At 52.5% G+C, this 11,734-nt stretch overlaps 1 protein-coding gene across 2 annotated transcripts; it reads left to right on the plus strand.

Moving 5' to 3' along the window:
- Positions 1-624: 624 nt before the first annotated feature.
- TREX2 (three prime repair exonuclease 2) lies at positions 625-2,636 on the plus strand. 2 transcript variants are annotated; one of them, XM_066249632.1, is made up of 2 exons: positions 625-733; positions 1,527-2,633. In XM_066249632.1, the coding sequence occupies exon 2, from the start codon at positions 1,561-1,563 to the stop codon at positions 2,269-2,271; it is 711 nt and encodes a 236-aa protein (XP_066105729.1). In that variant the 5' UTR covers positions 625-733; positions 1,527-1,560; the 3' UTR covers positions 2,272-2,633. The 2 variants fall into 2 exon arrangements, with proteins under 2 accessions (XP_066105729.1, XP_066105730.1); XM_066249633.1 differs by having other exon boundaries at positions 697-733; positions 1,503-2,636.
- The last annotated feature ends 9,098 nt before the right edge of the window (positions 2,637-11,734 follow it).

Raw genomic sequence — 11,734 nt, forward strand, 5'->3', positions numbered from 1 at the left:
TTGTTTCAGCTAAAGCCCACATGGGTCAAAGGGCCAGTCCTCATGCCTTCCTCTTAACCTGGACACCTCTGCTAAAGGCTCCTTAGATACTGTGGGTCATTGTACCCATGAGGCAGATAACATTTCCCCTTTCTGGGCACAAGGTGGGTGAGCGGACTCGTCATTCGGTGATACTGAAGCCCCATCCTTAGTGTGCCCTTCACCTTCATGGCCAAGCATGGTGTGTGCTGGTGCTTCTTTCCCACTCCAAGTCACTTTATCCTCACGAGAGGCAGCCTGGTGCCCTGGGACACAAGGGCAAGAACAGTCTTCATGCCTTTGTGGGAGATGCCCCAGCGTCGGGCTGGGCATCAAACCCAAGTTGGCCAGACCAAGCTGCTGCGGCTTGGCCAGCTCAGATTTAGAGAGATAGCTGTGTGGAAGGCTTGGGCTTCTTCCTCTTTGTGCCTATGATGACACAGCCTCACCCCATGGCCAATCAGCTGCTTGAGATTCTGCTTTGGGAACCTTTCCAATCTGTAAACATGGGGCATGTGCCCGGTGGCTGTGAGCAAGTGAGGGGTGATGAGCCAGCCACATACGTCTTGCGGCCTCAGGCTTCCTTGTTGCGCAATGGGCGACTGGGGGCGGGCCCTGGCTGCTGATTAAAGGCCACTGATTAAAGGCAACCTGGAGCAGCCTGTGCAGAGACAGGTGGCCAGCAGCCCAGGAAGCCAGCCAGCGTCTGCCCCAGGTAAGCCAGTGTAGCTGGGTTGGTGAAGACAGCCACTGAGAGCCTGGAGGCAGGTGGAGGCCAGGTTGGGGCCAGCATCTGAGTGCCAGTGGAGGCTGGGGATGACAGCTTTTCTCAGGTGTCTGCTTCCTGGCAGCTGATCCTAGGGCTACTGTGGCTGAGGCTCCTGGCCATGGTGTCTAGGTGAAGATACCACCCTATGCTGTACCTCCTCATACCCCGATGAGGGGCCTGAAGGCAGGAGGCAGAGGCCTCTGGGCTGGGGTCGGCACATTAGGCATTCCTTTTGCTATTTGCTAGGTGGTAGTGGGGGGTGACCAAAGAGGGACTAGGAGTCAGAATGGAGGGGGTGATAAGTTCCTAGCAGGCCTCATCCTGGATGAAAGAGACTCTAGTCACTGGGTCCTAACTCTGGAGGACCCTTAGCCGTCTCCCTGGATGTGGACCTTAGAAATAACTCCTAGAGCAGGATCCCCAAACTTTTTACATGGGGCCAGTTCATTGCTCCTCAGACCGTTGAAGGGCCGCCATGTACAGCACTGTAGTACACTGACCACCAGTGAAAGAGGTGCCCTTTCCGGGAGGGCGGCGGGGGCCGGATTAATGGCCTCAGGGGGCTGCATGTGGCCCGCGGGCCGTAGTTTGGGGACACCTGTTCTAGAGCTTTGAATCCCATGGGGGGGCAGGAAGTAGACCCAGAGGGGTTGGAGCCTTGGGCACTGGGACCTCGGGGTGGCTGGGTCCAGGCATCCCCATCACTGGCCCTCAGTTTTTGTGCCTCTTGCTCTGGCAGCTTTAGGTGTCATTGTCCCTCTGCGAACATCACCATGTCTGAGGTTCCCCGGGCTCAGACCTTTGTCTTCCTGGACCTGGAAGCCACTGGGCTCCCCAATGTGGATCCTGAGATTGCTGAGATCTCCCTGTTTGCCGTCCACCGCTCCTCTCTGGAGAACCGGAAGCGCGATGAGACGGGGATCCCTGTGCTGCCCCGGGTCCTGGACAAGCTCACGCTGTGCATGTGCCCAGAGCGCCCCTTCACCTCTAAGGCCAGCGAGATCACCGGCCTGAGTAGCGAGGGTCTGGCGCAATGCCGGAAGGCCAGCTTTGACGAGGCTGTTGTGCGGGCATTGCAGGCCTTCCTGAGCCGCCAGGAGGGCCCCATCTGCCTTGTGGCCCATAATGGCTTTGATTATGACTTTCCCTTGCTGTGCACAGAGCTGCAGCGCCTAGGTGCCCGCCTGCCCCGGGATACCACCTGCCTGGATACACTGCCGGCGTTGCGGGGCCTGGACCGTGCCCACAGCCATGGCACCCGGGCTCAAGCCTGCAAGGGTTACAGCCTAGGTAGCCTCTTCCGCCGCTACTTCCAGGCAGAGCCTAGCGCAGCCCACTCGGCTGAGGGCGACGTGCACACCCTGCTTATGGTCTTTCTGCACCGTGCTGCTGAGCTGCTTGCCTGGGCTGATGAGCAGGCCCGCAGCTGGGCTGACATCAAGCCCATGTACACACTGCCTGATGGCCCAAACCTTGAGATCTGAGTGCAGGAGCTCGGTGACATTGCCACCCAGGGGGACAAGGCCCACTTCCTGTGCCAGAAGCAGCACCAGCCCTGACCATTCGGCTGGCCTCTGAGGCCTGGAGCAGGTGCTGGCTCAGTACCTTGCCGCCTTGCCTCCATCCTCCTAGCCAGGCACTGGCCAGGCCCTCTCTGGGTCCTCGCTTATATAGCCCCGCAGCCTCACCCCTGGCCCGGCCCACTGGAGTTTGCCGCTTCAGGCTCCCTCCCTTCACCCTGCCTCACAATAAATATCACCGTTCACCAGCTGACTTTCTGGTCACACATCCCCTCAGGGCCACCGCCTTGTGTCCTATCCCCGCAATCAGCCTGGGTTGGGGGGGAGGGTGGTAAAGACTGTTCTCACCCGCTGTGAACCCCAAGCCACAGGCCTCTTCCCTAGCTCTCTCCTACCTTCACTTCAGTTATCACCCCCTTCCTGCATTGTCACCTCAGAGACCCAAGAAATGAGTAAACAGGGACTTAGGAACATCTGCTCTGGCCTTGAATCTGTGCGTTGGAGGGAAATGAAAGAAGGAGCTGCCGCCCAGCCTGCAGGAAGCTCCGGCTTTCTCGGCCTGGGGAGCTGAGCCCATAGGTGCAAAGCCCAGCTCGAGCCCTTGCCCCCTGCAGAACCCTGGGCCACGCCTTCCTCTCCCGGAGCCTCTGTGCCTGCTCTGCAACAGGATGAAGCTGTATGATAGGTTGGCAGAGCGACACAGTGCCTGGCACCATGAGGGTGCTGGGGGGAAAGGGAGGTGCCCCCAGCTGCACGCAGGCGCATACATGCAGAGGGCTCGCTGGAGTGTGCAGGCTGGGTGTGATGGGGGCTCCAGGCTGTACCCAGAGGCAGGCTGGGCGGCACAGCTGACCTGAGGCATGTAGAAGAGGTGCGGTAGCTGGTGCAGCGAGGGTGACACATAGGAAAGAGTCCATCCTGTGCCCCATGGCCCTCATGGCATGGCCTGAGTAGGGCCAGGAGGCCACTCTGTGGAAAGGACAGCTTCTTAGCAGTTGCTTCAGCTGGGCTTCTTGTGGATCCAGGTAACCTGCTTCTGGGGCCCCGACCTGTGTCACTAAACAATGGGGCAAGGCAGGAGAGGGATTTCCGAGAGACAGGGACAACAGGTGAGAAGGGGTGGGGTGGGCGGGGTGGCCACGCCTGAGAATGACTCGCATGAGCAAAGCCTTGAGTCTTGATCCAGCTGGACCCATTTGGGGAATCCTAAGTAGGTCAGAGTGGTTAGAGCCACTGCAGTGTGCAAGCCGGCAGAATGGTGAGGGCAGGTCCCAGGCAGTGGCCATGTCTGGTCATCTTCATTCCATGGGCCAAGGTCTGGACTGACCCCGAGGGCAAAGAGAAGCCACAGAGGATGGTAAGCAGAAGAGGGGCAAGGTCTGGTTTCTGTTTTGACAATACCTCTCAGGCTGTTATGTGGGGAAGGGACTAGAGAAGGCCTGGAGGCAGTGGATGGCAACTGAGGGAGAAAGAAGGGAAGGGGTTGGGGCCTGGTCAAAGACAGAATAGAAGAGGCGGGGAGGGTATGAGACACGGGAAAGACCCGCCCGGGTTAGTTTGGGAGTGTGGTCTATGCACTGCTGAACTCCCTGAGGAGAGCTAGTGGGCTCCCTGCCCAGGGGAGCCCTACCTGTGAGGCTGCCACAGGCTACACCAGGGCAAGGCTGAGTCCCCTTTATCTGGCTGGCCGGGCTCCAGGCCACCAACTCACTGAGTGGTGATGCCAAGAGAGTCCCTTCTCACATAGTAGGCAAACCAGGCGGCACTGGACTCCAGGCCCTGGTGAGCAGGTTGACACCCCACTTCATGGCCACTGCCACTGCCTTGGAGTGGTGTCTGGTTTTGTGCCCTGTCATCTTTTGTGGGCCCAAGTGCCACTTCCTCATCACTCTGGGCTCTCCTGACCTCATGGTGTCCTGGCCTTGGGTGCCCTCCCTGATGCCATACTTGAACTGGCCAGGCCAAACCTCATGCCTTCTGTGCTGCACAGACAGGCTGGCGCCTGCCCTGCTGCCGCCTGAAAGCAGTGATGTGCTGATAAATGGGTGACAGCAGCTTTCCAGGGAAGTGAGTAAGCCTTTCTCTCCCTCTAGATAGATAGATAGATAGATAGATAGATAGATAGATAGATAGACAGATAGATTTGTATATATGAATATATATACACACACAAACATGTTTATTATAAATTTTACTGATATAAAAGATGTAAACACACAACTTACAAATAATAAAATCTCGCTTGACCAGGTGGTTGCACAGTGGATAGAGTGTCAGCCTGGGATGCTGAGAACCCAGGTTTGAAACCCTAAGGTTGCCAGCTTGAGCATGGGATCATGGACATGACCCCATGGTAGCTGGCTTGAAGCTTGAGGTTGCCGGCTTGAGCAAGGGCTCACTGGCTCAGTCCCCCGGTAAAGACACATGAGAGCAATCAATGAACAACTAAGGTGCCACAACTATGAGTCGATGCTTCTCCTCTCTCTCCCTTCCTGTCTGTCTGCCCTTGTCAGTCTGCCCCCTCTAAAAAACAAAAAAACAAAGCAAAATTAAAAGAAATAACAAAATCTCCAATATATATAAAATATACAATATGCAATATACTGTTTATAAATTTTATGTGGCCAATTGATTCCCATAAAACCCCTTTGTTGACTTTTGCCAAACTCTTATATCTGTACCTAACCCACAACTGCAACAGATGCAAGTGTGGTTTCCACATCAATGTGGGTTAACATTTTCCTTTGTCTTAATGAGTAAGTTGAAAGTGAAACAACAAAGATGTATTTCAGAACTTCACATGGTCATTGATGATGTGAATGACTTCTTTGCTGAATTGGATAATACTTTTTGATATTGGAAAATTCCTTCCTCCCTCCCTCCCTCAATTTCTCAATCCTTCCTCCCTCCTTCCCTCCCTCCCTCCCTCCCTTCCTTCCTTTTTCTTTTCTTTTTTGCTATTCACAATAGAATGACTACAGACTCAAGGGTACATGATCAACCAAACAATAATAGATCAAACTGTGGTTTATTGTGTGTGTTGATTCCCATGGTGTAAATACTTCCACCAGGTCAATTTCAGGCTGCACATGATGTCAGTGAATGTGAATTTGGGAAGAGATTCCCTGTAGCACAGTGTAACTTAGATTTCCACCAAATGGCGCATTATAGGTAACAGTAAAATGTGGTGAAATAAGACATGAGTTTTGAGCATTTCCTTTGGTTCTAATATAATTTATTTAAGTGGAAGTTCATATAACTTAATTTTTAATAATGGTGGTGTACGCCTGACCTGTGGTGGCGCAGTGGATAAAGTGTCGACCTGGGAATGCTGAGGTCGCTGGTTCAAAACCCTGGGCTTGCCTGGCCAAGGTACATATGAGAGTTGATGCTTTCTGCTCCTCTCCCTTCTCTCTCCCTCTCCCCCCCCCTCTCTCTCTGTCTCTCTAAAAAAAAACACCCAAAAAGTGAATAAAGTTAAAAATAAAATATTTTAAAAAAATAATGGTGGTGTTTAGCTCAACTCTCAAAATTCCTAAATATTTAACATCTATTAGTATGGTGAAAATACAAAAGACCGACCCTATGAAGTGTTGGTGGAGACGTGGGGGATGTGGAGCTCTCAAACACTGCTGGGGGGAGTGTAAAATGGTACAATTACTCCGGAAAAGCTTCCCCATGACTTAAAATATTAAACATGCACCTACCGTAATGACTCAAAGATTCCACTCCTGGGCACTTATTTTCCCAAAAGAAATAAATTAGTGTCCACAGAAAGACTTGCACACCAGTGTTCCTAGCAGCTTTATTCCTAACAGCCCCAGACTGGGAACAGCCCAAGTGCTCCTCAGTGAGTGAGCAGTGGGACAACCGAGGCACGTCCAGACTGTGGCACCCTGCTGAGCAATGAGATACACAGCAGTTTGGAGGGGCTGGGACTCACAGTACTTATACTGTGTGACAGGTGCCAGTCCCAAAGAGCCAACTCTACTGCTGTAGCTCACTTTGGCCAGCCACCTGCCCCTTGTCAAAATGCATTACTGGCTGATAAGCCACATCAGTGTCTACCAACGGGGGTGGGGGGGGTATGGCTACTACGATCAGAAGCGTTCCTGGGGGACATCTGACCCAAGCCAGTTGAAACCAGAATTCTCCATGCAGAGGAATGAGTACCAAAGTAACACAGCCAGGAACATTTCCAAGTCTTCTTTGTGCAGGAGACCAAGTGGGAAAGACAAAATCTGAGTGGTGATGCCAAGAAAGCTAGAGACATGAAATGGGGCCGGCCTTCCTGCGCTGTCTTCTTGGGGGGAACGACTGGATGTTGGTGTTTGCTGTAACCAACGCCTGGCGCTGTCCAGAGTTCACGCAGTGCCTACAAGTGTCTGAAGAGAGAGTTTCACATCTGAGAGCCCTGCCCCCCAAGAGCAGTTTCAGCATGTTGGGGACCCTGCTCTCTGCACCTCAGCTCACACACAAGCACATACACTCACGACTCCCTGCTCTTCTTCATCACTCACAGGCACCTTCACACTCACATCACATATCCCCCCATTCTCCCACACACACACACTCATGTGGGTGCATACACCCCACACAGAGACAATCCCCACTCCCACACGTTGCTCTGCCCCACCTCCCACATATTTACACGCATCTCATTCACACACATTCACTTATGATTTTGCACAAATGGGATCTTGTTAGACACTGCTTTTTACAAAATTACTAGCACCTTTGCTGTTTTAGAGTCTGTAAAGTCCATTTCCTCTAGGTGTTAAGTGCATTGCCATAATTCTGTTTCTTCAGTCTTTGCAGCGGTATCTCCTTTCTCATTTATACATTTCATTGGTCTTTTCAAAGAAAAAATAAGATTTTGATTTCTCCTTTTACTTTCTGCTTCACTAACTTCAGCTTTTATCTTTATTAATTTCATTTAGGTTTTGTTTTTTTTCTGACCTCCTTTGTCATCTTCCATCTTGAATAAATTTTTAAAAAAGCCTGCAATCTCATCCGGAATGACATTTTCCTGTGTCCCAAAGATTTATTGGTTAACATTCCTCTTTGTTCTGCATTAGGGAAGGTTCCTAATTTCACTTTTCATTTCCTCACCAACCTGATGCTTGCATAGTACAGTTTATCTTAATTTCTGAGTCATTAAGTCTTTGTGGTCATCTTTTTATTATGTATTTCTAATTGTATTGGATAATGATCTGAGGACGTGTTAATGTTCTTTGGGGACTGTACAGTATTACTTTTGTAGGGGACACAATTTTATAACATTATATTAAAATGTCCCATTATAATTGCATTTTGTTGAGATCTTCCTGCACGTCTAGTTATTTTTCTCTCCGCAGTTAGTTGTTGTGTGTTCATGTTTACAGCTTTATGAGTGGATCAGGTAAGGGTCTCCTGAGAAACAGAACTGGTAGGATGTACATATAAGGAATTGGCTCACGTGCCTGTGGGCCTGGCAAGTCCAAAGTCTGCAAGATGGGCCAGTGAGCTGGAGACTCAGGGAACAGTTGCATCTTTGAGTCCAAAGGCCACCTGGAGGCAGAATTCTTTCCTCTTTGGATGCTCTTAGTCTTTCTTCTTATAAGGCCTTCAGCCTACTGGGTGCAGCCCACCCACATATGGAGGGTGATCTGCTTTACTCAAAGTCTACTGATTTCAATGTTAAGCTCATCTACAGAATCCCTTCACAGCAACATCTAGACCAGGGGTCGGGAACCTATGGCTTGCGAGCCAGATGTGGCTCTTTTGATGGCTACATCTGGCTCGCAGACAAATCTTTAATAAAAAAATAATGTTAAAAATATAAAACATTCTCATGTATTACAATCCATTCATTTCCTACCGCTCATGTTCATGGTTGCAGATGTCTGGAGCCAATCACAGCTGTCCTCCGGGACAACATCAAATTTTTATTGGATAATGTGTAACATACACGGGTCGTTGTATGGCTCTCACGGAATTACATTTTAAAATATGTGGTGTTCATGACTCTCTCAGCCAAAAAGTTTCCCGGCCCTGGCCGGTTGGTTCGGTGGTGGAGCATTGGCCTGACGTGCGGGAGTCCTGGGTTCAATTCCCGGCCAGGGCACACGGGAGGGGCGCCCATCTGCTTCTCCACCCCTCCCCCTCTCCTTCCTTTCTGTCTCTCTCTTCCCCTCCCGCAGCCAAGGCTCCATTGGAGCAGGGATGGCCCGGGCGCTGGGGATGGCTCCTTGGCCTCTGCCCCAGGTGCTAGAGTGGCTCTGGTCGTGGCGGAGCGGCGCCCTGGATGGGCAGAGCATCGCCCCCTGGTGGGCAGAGCGCCGCCCCCTGGTGGGCGTGCCGGGTGGATCCCGGTCGGGCGCATGCGGGAGTCTGTCTGTCTCTCCCCGTTTCCGGCTTCAGAAGGGTGCAAAAAAAATAAAAAGTTTCCAGATCCCTGCCATAGAGCTACCCTAGAGCCAGACAGCCCTGGGACCACCATAGTGTGGTCTGGTCTGCCGCGCGCTCTGCCGCTCCGCTCACTGCCGCCTTCACTGCTTCAGCGCCCCCAGGAAGATGCACTCTTCCACGGACCGAACAATGGGTACCCTAGCCTAACCAAGCCAAGGTGATGTGGACAATGAAGCAGCACTATGGCTGTCATGTGATCTTTGTTCTCTAGGCTTTATCTCATTGCTTAACATCATGAATCCTGGATCCTTGTCCTAGGCCCCAGATCCACAGCCTCCCACTGAGGCTCCTCCCCTTAGACCCTGCCCACCGCAAGAGAGTCCTCCCAACAAATGTGGAAAGGAAAGCAAACAGCTTCGCTACTGAATAAGCATTCAACAGAACTGCTGGCGTGCCCGTGTCAGGCAGTCTACCAAGGAGATCACAAAGCCTTTTATCTAGCTAGGCAGATGCTTCTCCAGACAGCCCATCCTATTGGTCAGCTGGTAATCAGGGCGGCCATCTGGCCATCCCGGCTTGCTCTGCTGCAGGCGGGTGGTGCAGCCTGGAGCAGAGCAGAGACCATCCTCCTTGAGGTTTGCACTGCAAAGAGGTGCCTCCAGGGCCCGTAAGAAGACCCTTCCAGGGCTGTGAGGCTGGCAGGAAGCTTGCCACTCTCCACTGCAAAGGCTCCACAGGACAGGCTATGGGCCAAGGGCTGAGCTGGGGCTAAAGGCTGTCTCATCTGGAGCCCTGGGGGACAGCGGGTGGCTCTCTGATGGATGGGGGCTCAACTTCCTGCACACACTCGGCACGTGGCCTCTCCAGTGTCCTCGGCATTGTGTCTTCTCCAGCAGGCTTATCCGCCATCTTCCCGCCTCTCTTTACTGCCACCAACCTGGACAAAATCAGTGCTTTCGTGGAGCGCTTTCGGCAGGCATGCTGATAGGTGTTCCTGGAGTTGGTGTCTTTAGAAAGGCCTAGCTCTGTGCAGTCACCTGAAGTGGTACGCGGGCGCCAACTGCATGGGCTGTTCTATGGTATTGATAAGGGAACTCAGGAGTTAGAAATTTAGCTTTAGTAATAGTAGCTTTTAGTTACTATCAATAGGATTAATGATTTATGTAAGTAAAAGCTTTATTCCAGGAGCTGGATACACAAATAGGCCTAGGTGACTTCATGAGGCAGCAAGCAACCCGCCGTTGTGCCCCAGGCCCAGGAGCTCCACAAGGAAGGTGGTTTTTTGGGGTACAGTACCCCCGTCTTCTCAGATCGCCAGCCAGCTGAATAAAATGCCCGTCAAGATTCAATCCTGTCGCTACTTACTTGGCTGAGGGGGGACAGGCAGCACGAAGGCGGATATTTTTCCGCTGTCGCTCTGAGCGGAGGGGCCGAGCCCCGAGAGGCGGGGACCGGGTGAGGGAGGGCGTTCGGGAAGTTCAGGGGTGAGGGGTGAGCAGCCAGAGGGCAGCCTCGCAGAGTGATGGTGAGTCGCGGTGGCTTGGAAGGGCCAGCCAACGCGCCAGGAAGGAGGGAAGTGTGAGGCGGCAGGAGAGCTGGCCAATAGAAGGCAGAACACAGACTTTCTAGCAGCTTCTTCTGCTAACAGCTGGAAACCTCTCTGCTCTCTGACCTCAACCCGGGCCATCTGAGTACTGTATGTGGAGCATCTTGCCCGACTTCCAGGCATATCATGTTGAGAACCTGGAAACCCTGCTCCCAGAGAAAGAAGAGGAAGAGCAAGGAATCACTCGTATTCTCTTCACCGGGGCCTGCTCTAGCCCAGGCCACACAGGGTGGCGGAGGGTGTCCAATAGCCGGGAGGGAACCTCCACTCTTAGTGACATGCATGGCCTTCACTGAGGAGAGCCGGGTTCTGGGCCCTTCCTCTCTACCCGTCCTCATCTGCCAACTCTGTGAGCAGCAGAATTGACTAACAGGCTGGCCCGAGTTTCCTCATCTGTAGAGTGGCGATAAGACAGTACTTCCGGGAAGCTGGGTTACACCCAGAGCCCAACACGTGGCCGATGGGCAGAGAATGTCAGCTATGATTGTACCTGCAGTTATTATGAGCCCTGTGCTAACTAGATGTTTGCCATGTGCTCTTCTTGCCATGGCCCAAGCCCTCCATGGCTGCCTCTGCCCCTGTTCCTCTGTTCAGCTCCCTGGGCTGCAGCCACATGACCGCAAACACACCGAGTATGTTCCTCTCTCCACTCGGCTGAATGGGGCCTCCCAAAGATCTGTCCGCGTCCTAATCCCTGGGCCCTGTCAATGTGACCTTGTTTAGAAAAAAAGGATCTCTGCAGATATAATTACCTTAAAGCAGTGGTCCCCAACCTTTTTGGGGCCACGGACCAGTTTAATGTCAGAAAATATTTTCACGGACCGGTCTTTAGGGTGGGATGGATAAATGTATCACGTGATCGAGACAAGCGTCAAGAGTGAGTCTTAGATGGATGTAACAGAGGGAATCTGGTCTTGTTTTTTGTTTTTGTTTTTGTTTTTTTTTTTTGTTTTTTTTTTTTTGTATTTTTCTAAAGCTGGAAACGGGGAGAGACAGTCAGATAGACTCCCGCATGCGCCCGACCGGGATCCACCCGGCACGCCCACCAGGAGGCAATGCTCTGCCCCTCCGGGGCGTTGCTCTGCCGTGACCAGAGCCACTCTAGCGCCTGGGGTAGAGGCCAAGGAGCCATCCCCAGCGCCCGGGCCATCTTTGCTCCAATGGAACCTTGGCTGTGGGAGGGGAAGAGAGAGACAGAGAGGAAGGAGAGGGGGGGGGGTGGAGAAGCAAATGGGCGCTTCTCCTATGTGCCCTGGCTGGGAATCGAACCCGGGTCCCCCACACACCAGGCCGACGCTCTACCGCTGAGCCAACCGGCCAGGGCCTCTGGTCATTTTTTAAAAATAAAACATTGTTCAGACTTAAATATAAATAAAACGGAAATAATGTAAGTTATTTATTCTTTCTCTGCGGACCGGTACCAAATGGCCC

The sequence above is a fragment of the Saccopteryx bilineata genome, chromosome X, assembly GCF_036850765.1.
Source record: "Saccopteryx bilineata isolate mSacBil1 chromosome X, mSacBil1_pri_phased_curated, whole genome shotgun sequence".
In the NCBI taxonomy this organism is placed as follows: Eukaryota; Metazoa; Chordata; class Mammalia; order Chiroptera; family Emballonuridae; genus Saccopteryx; species Saccopteryx bilineata.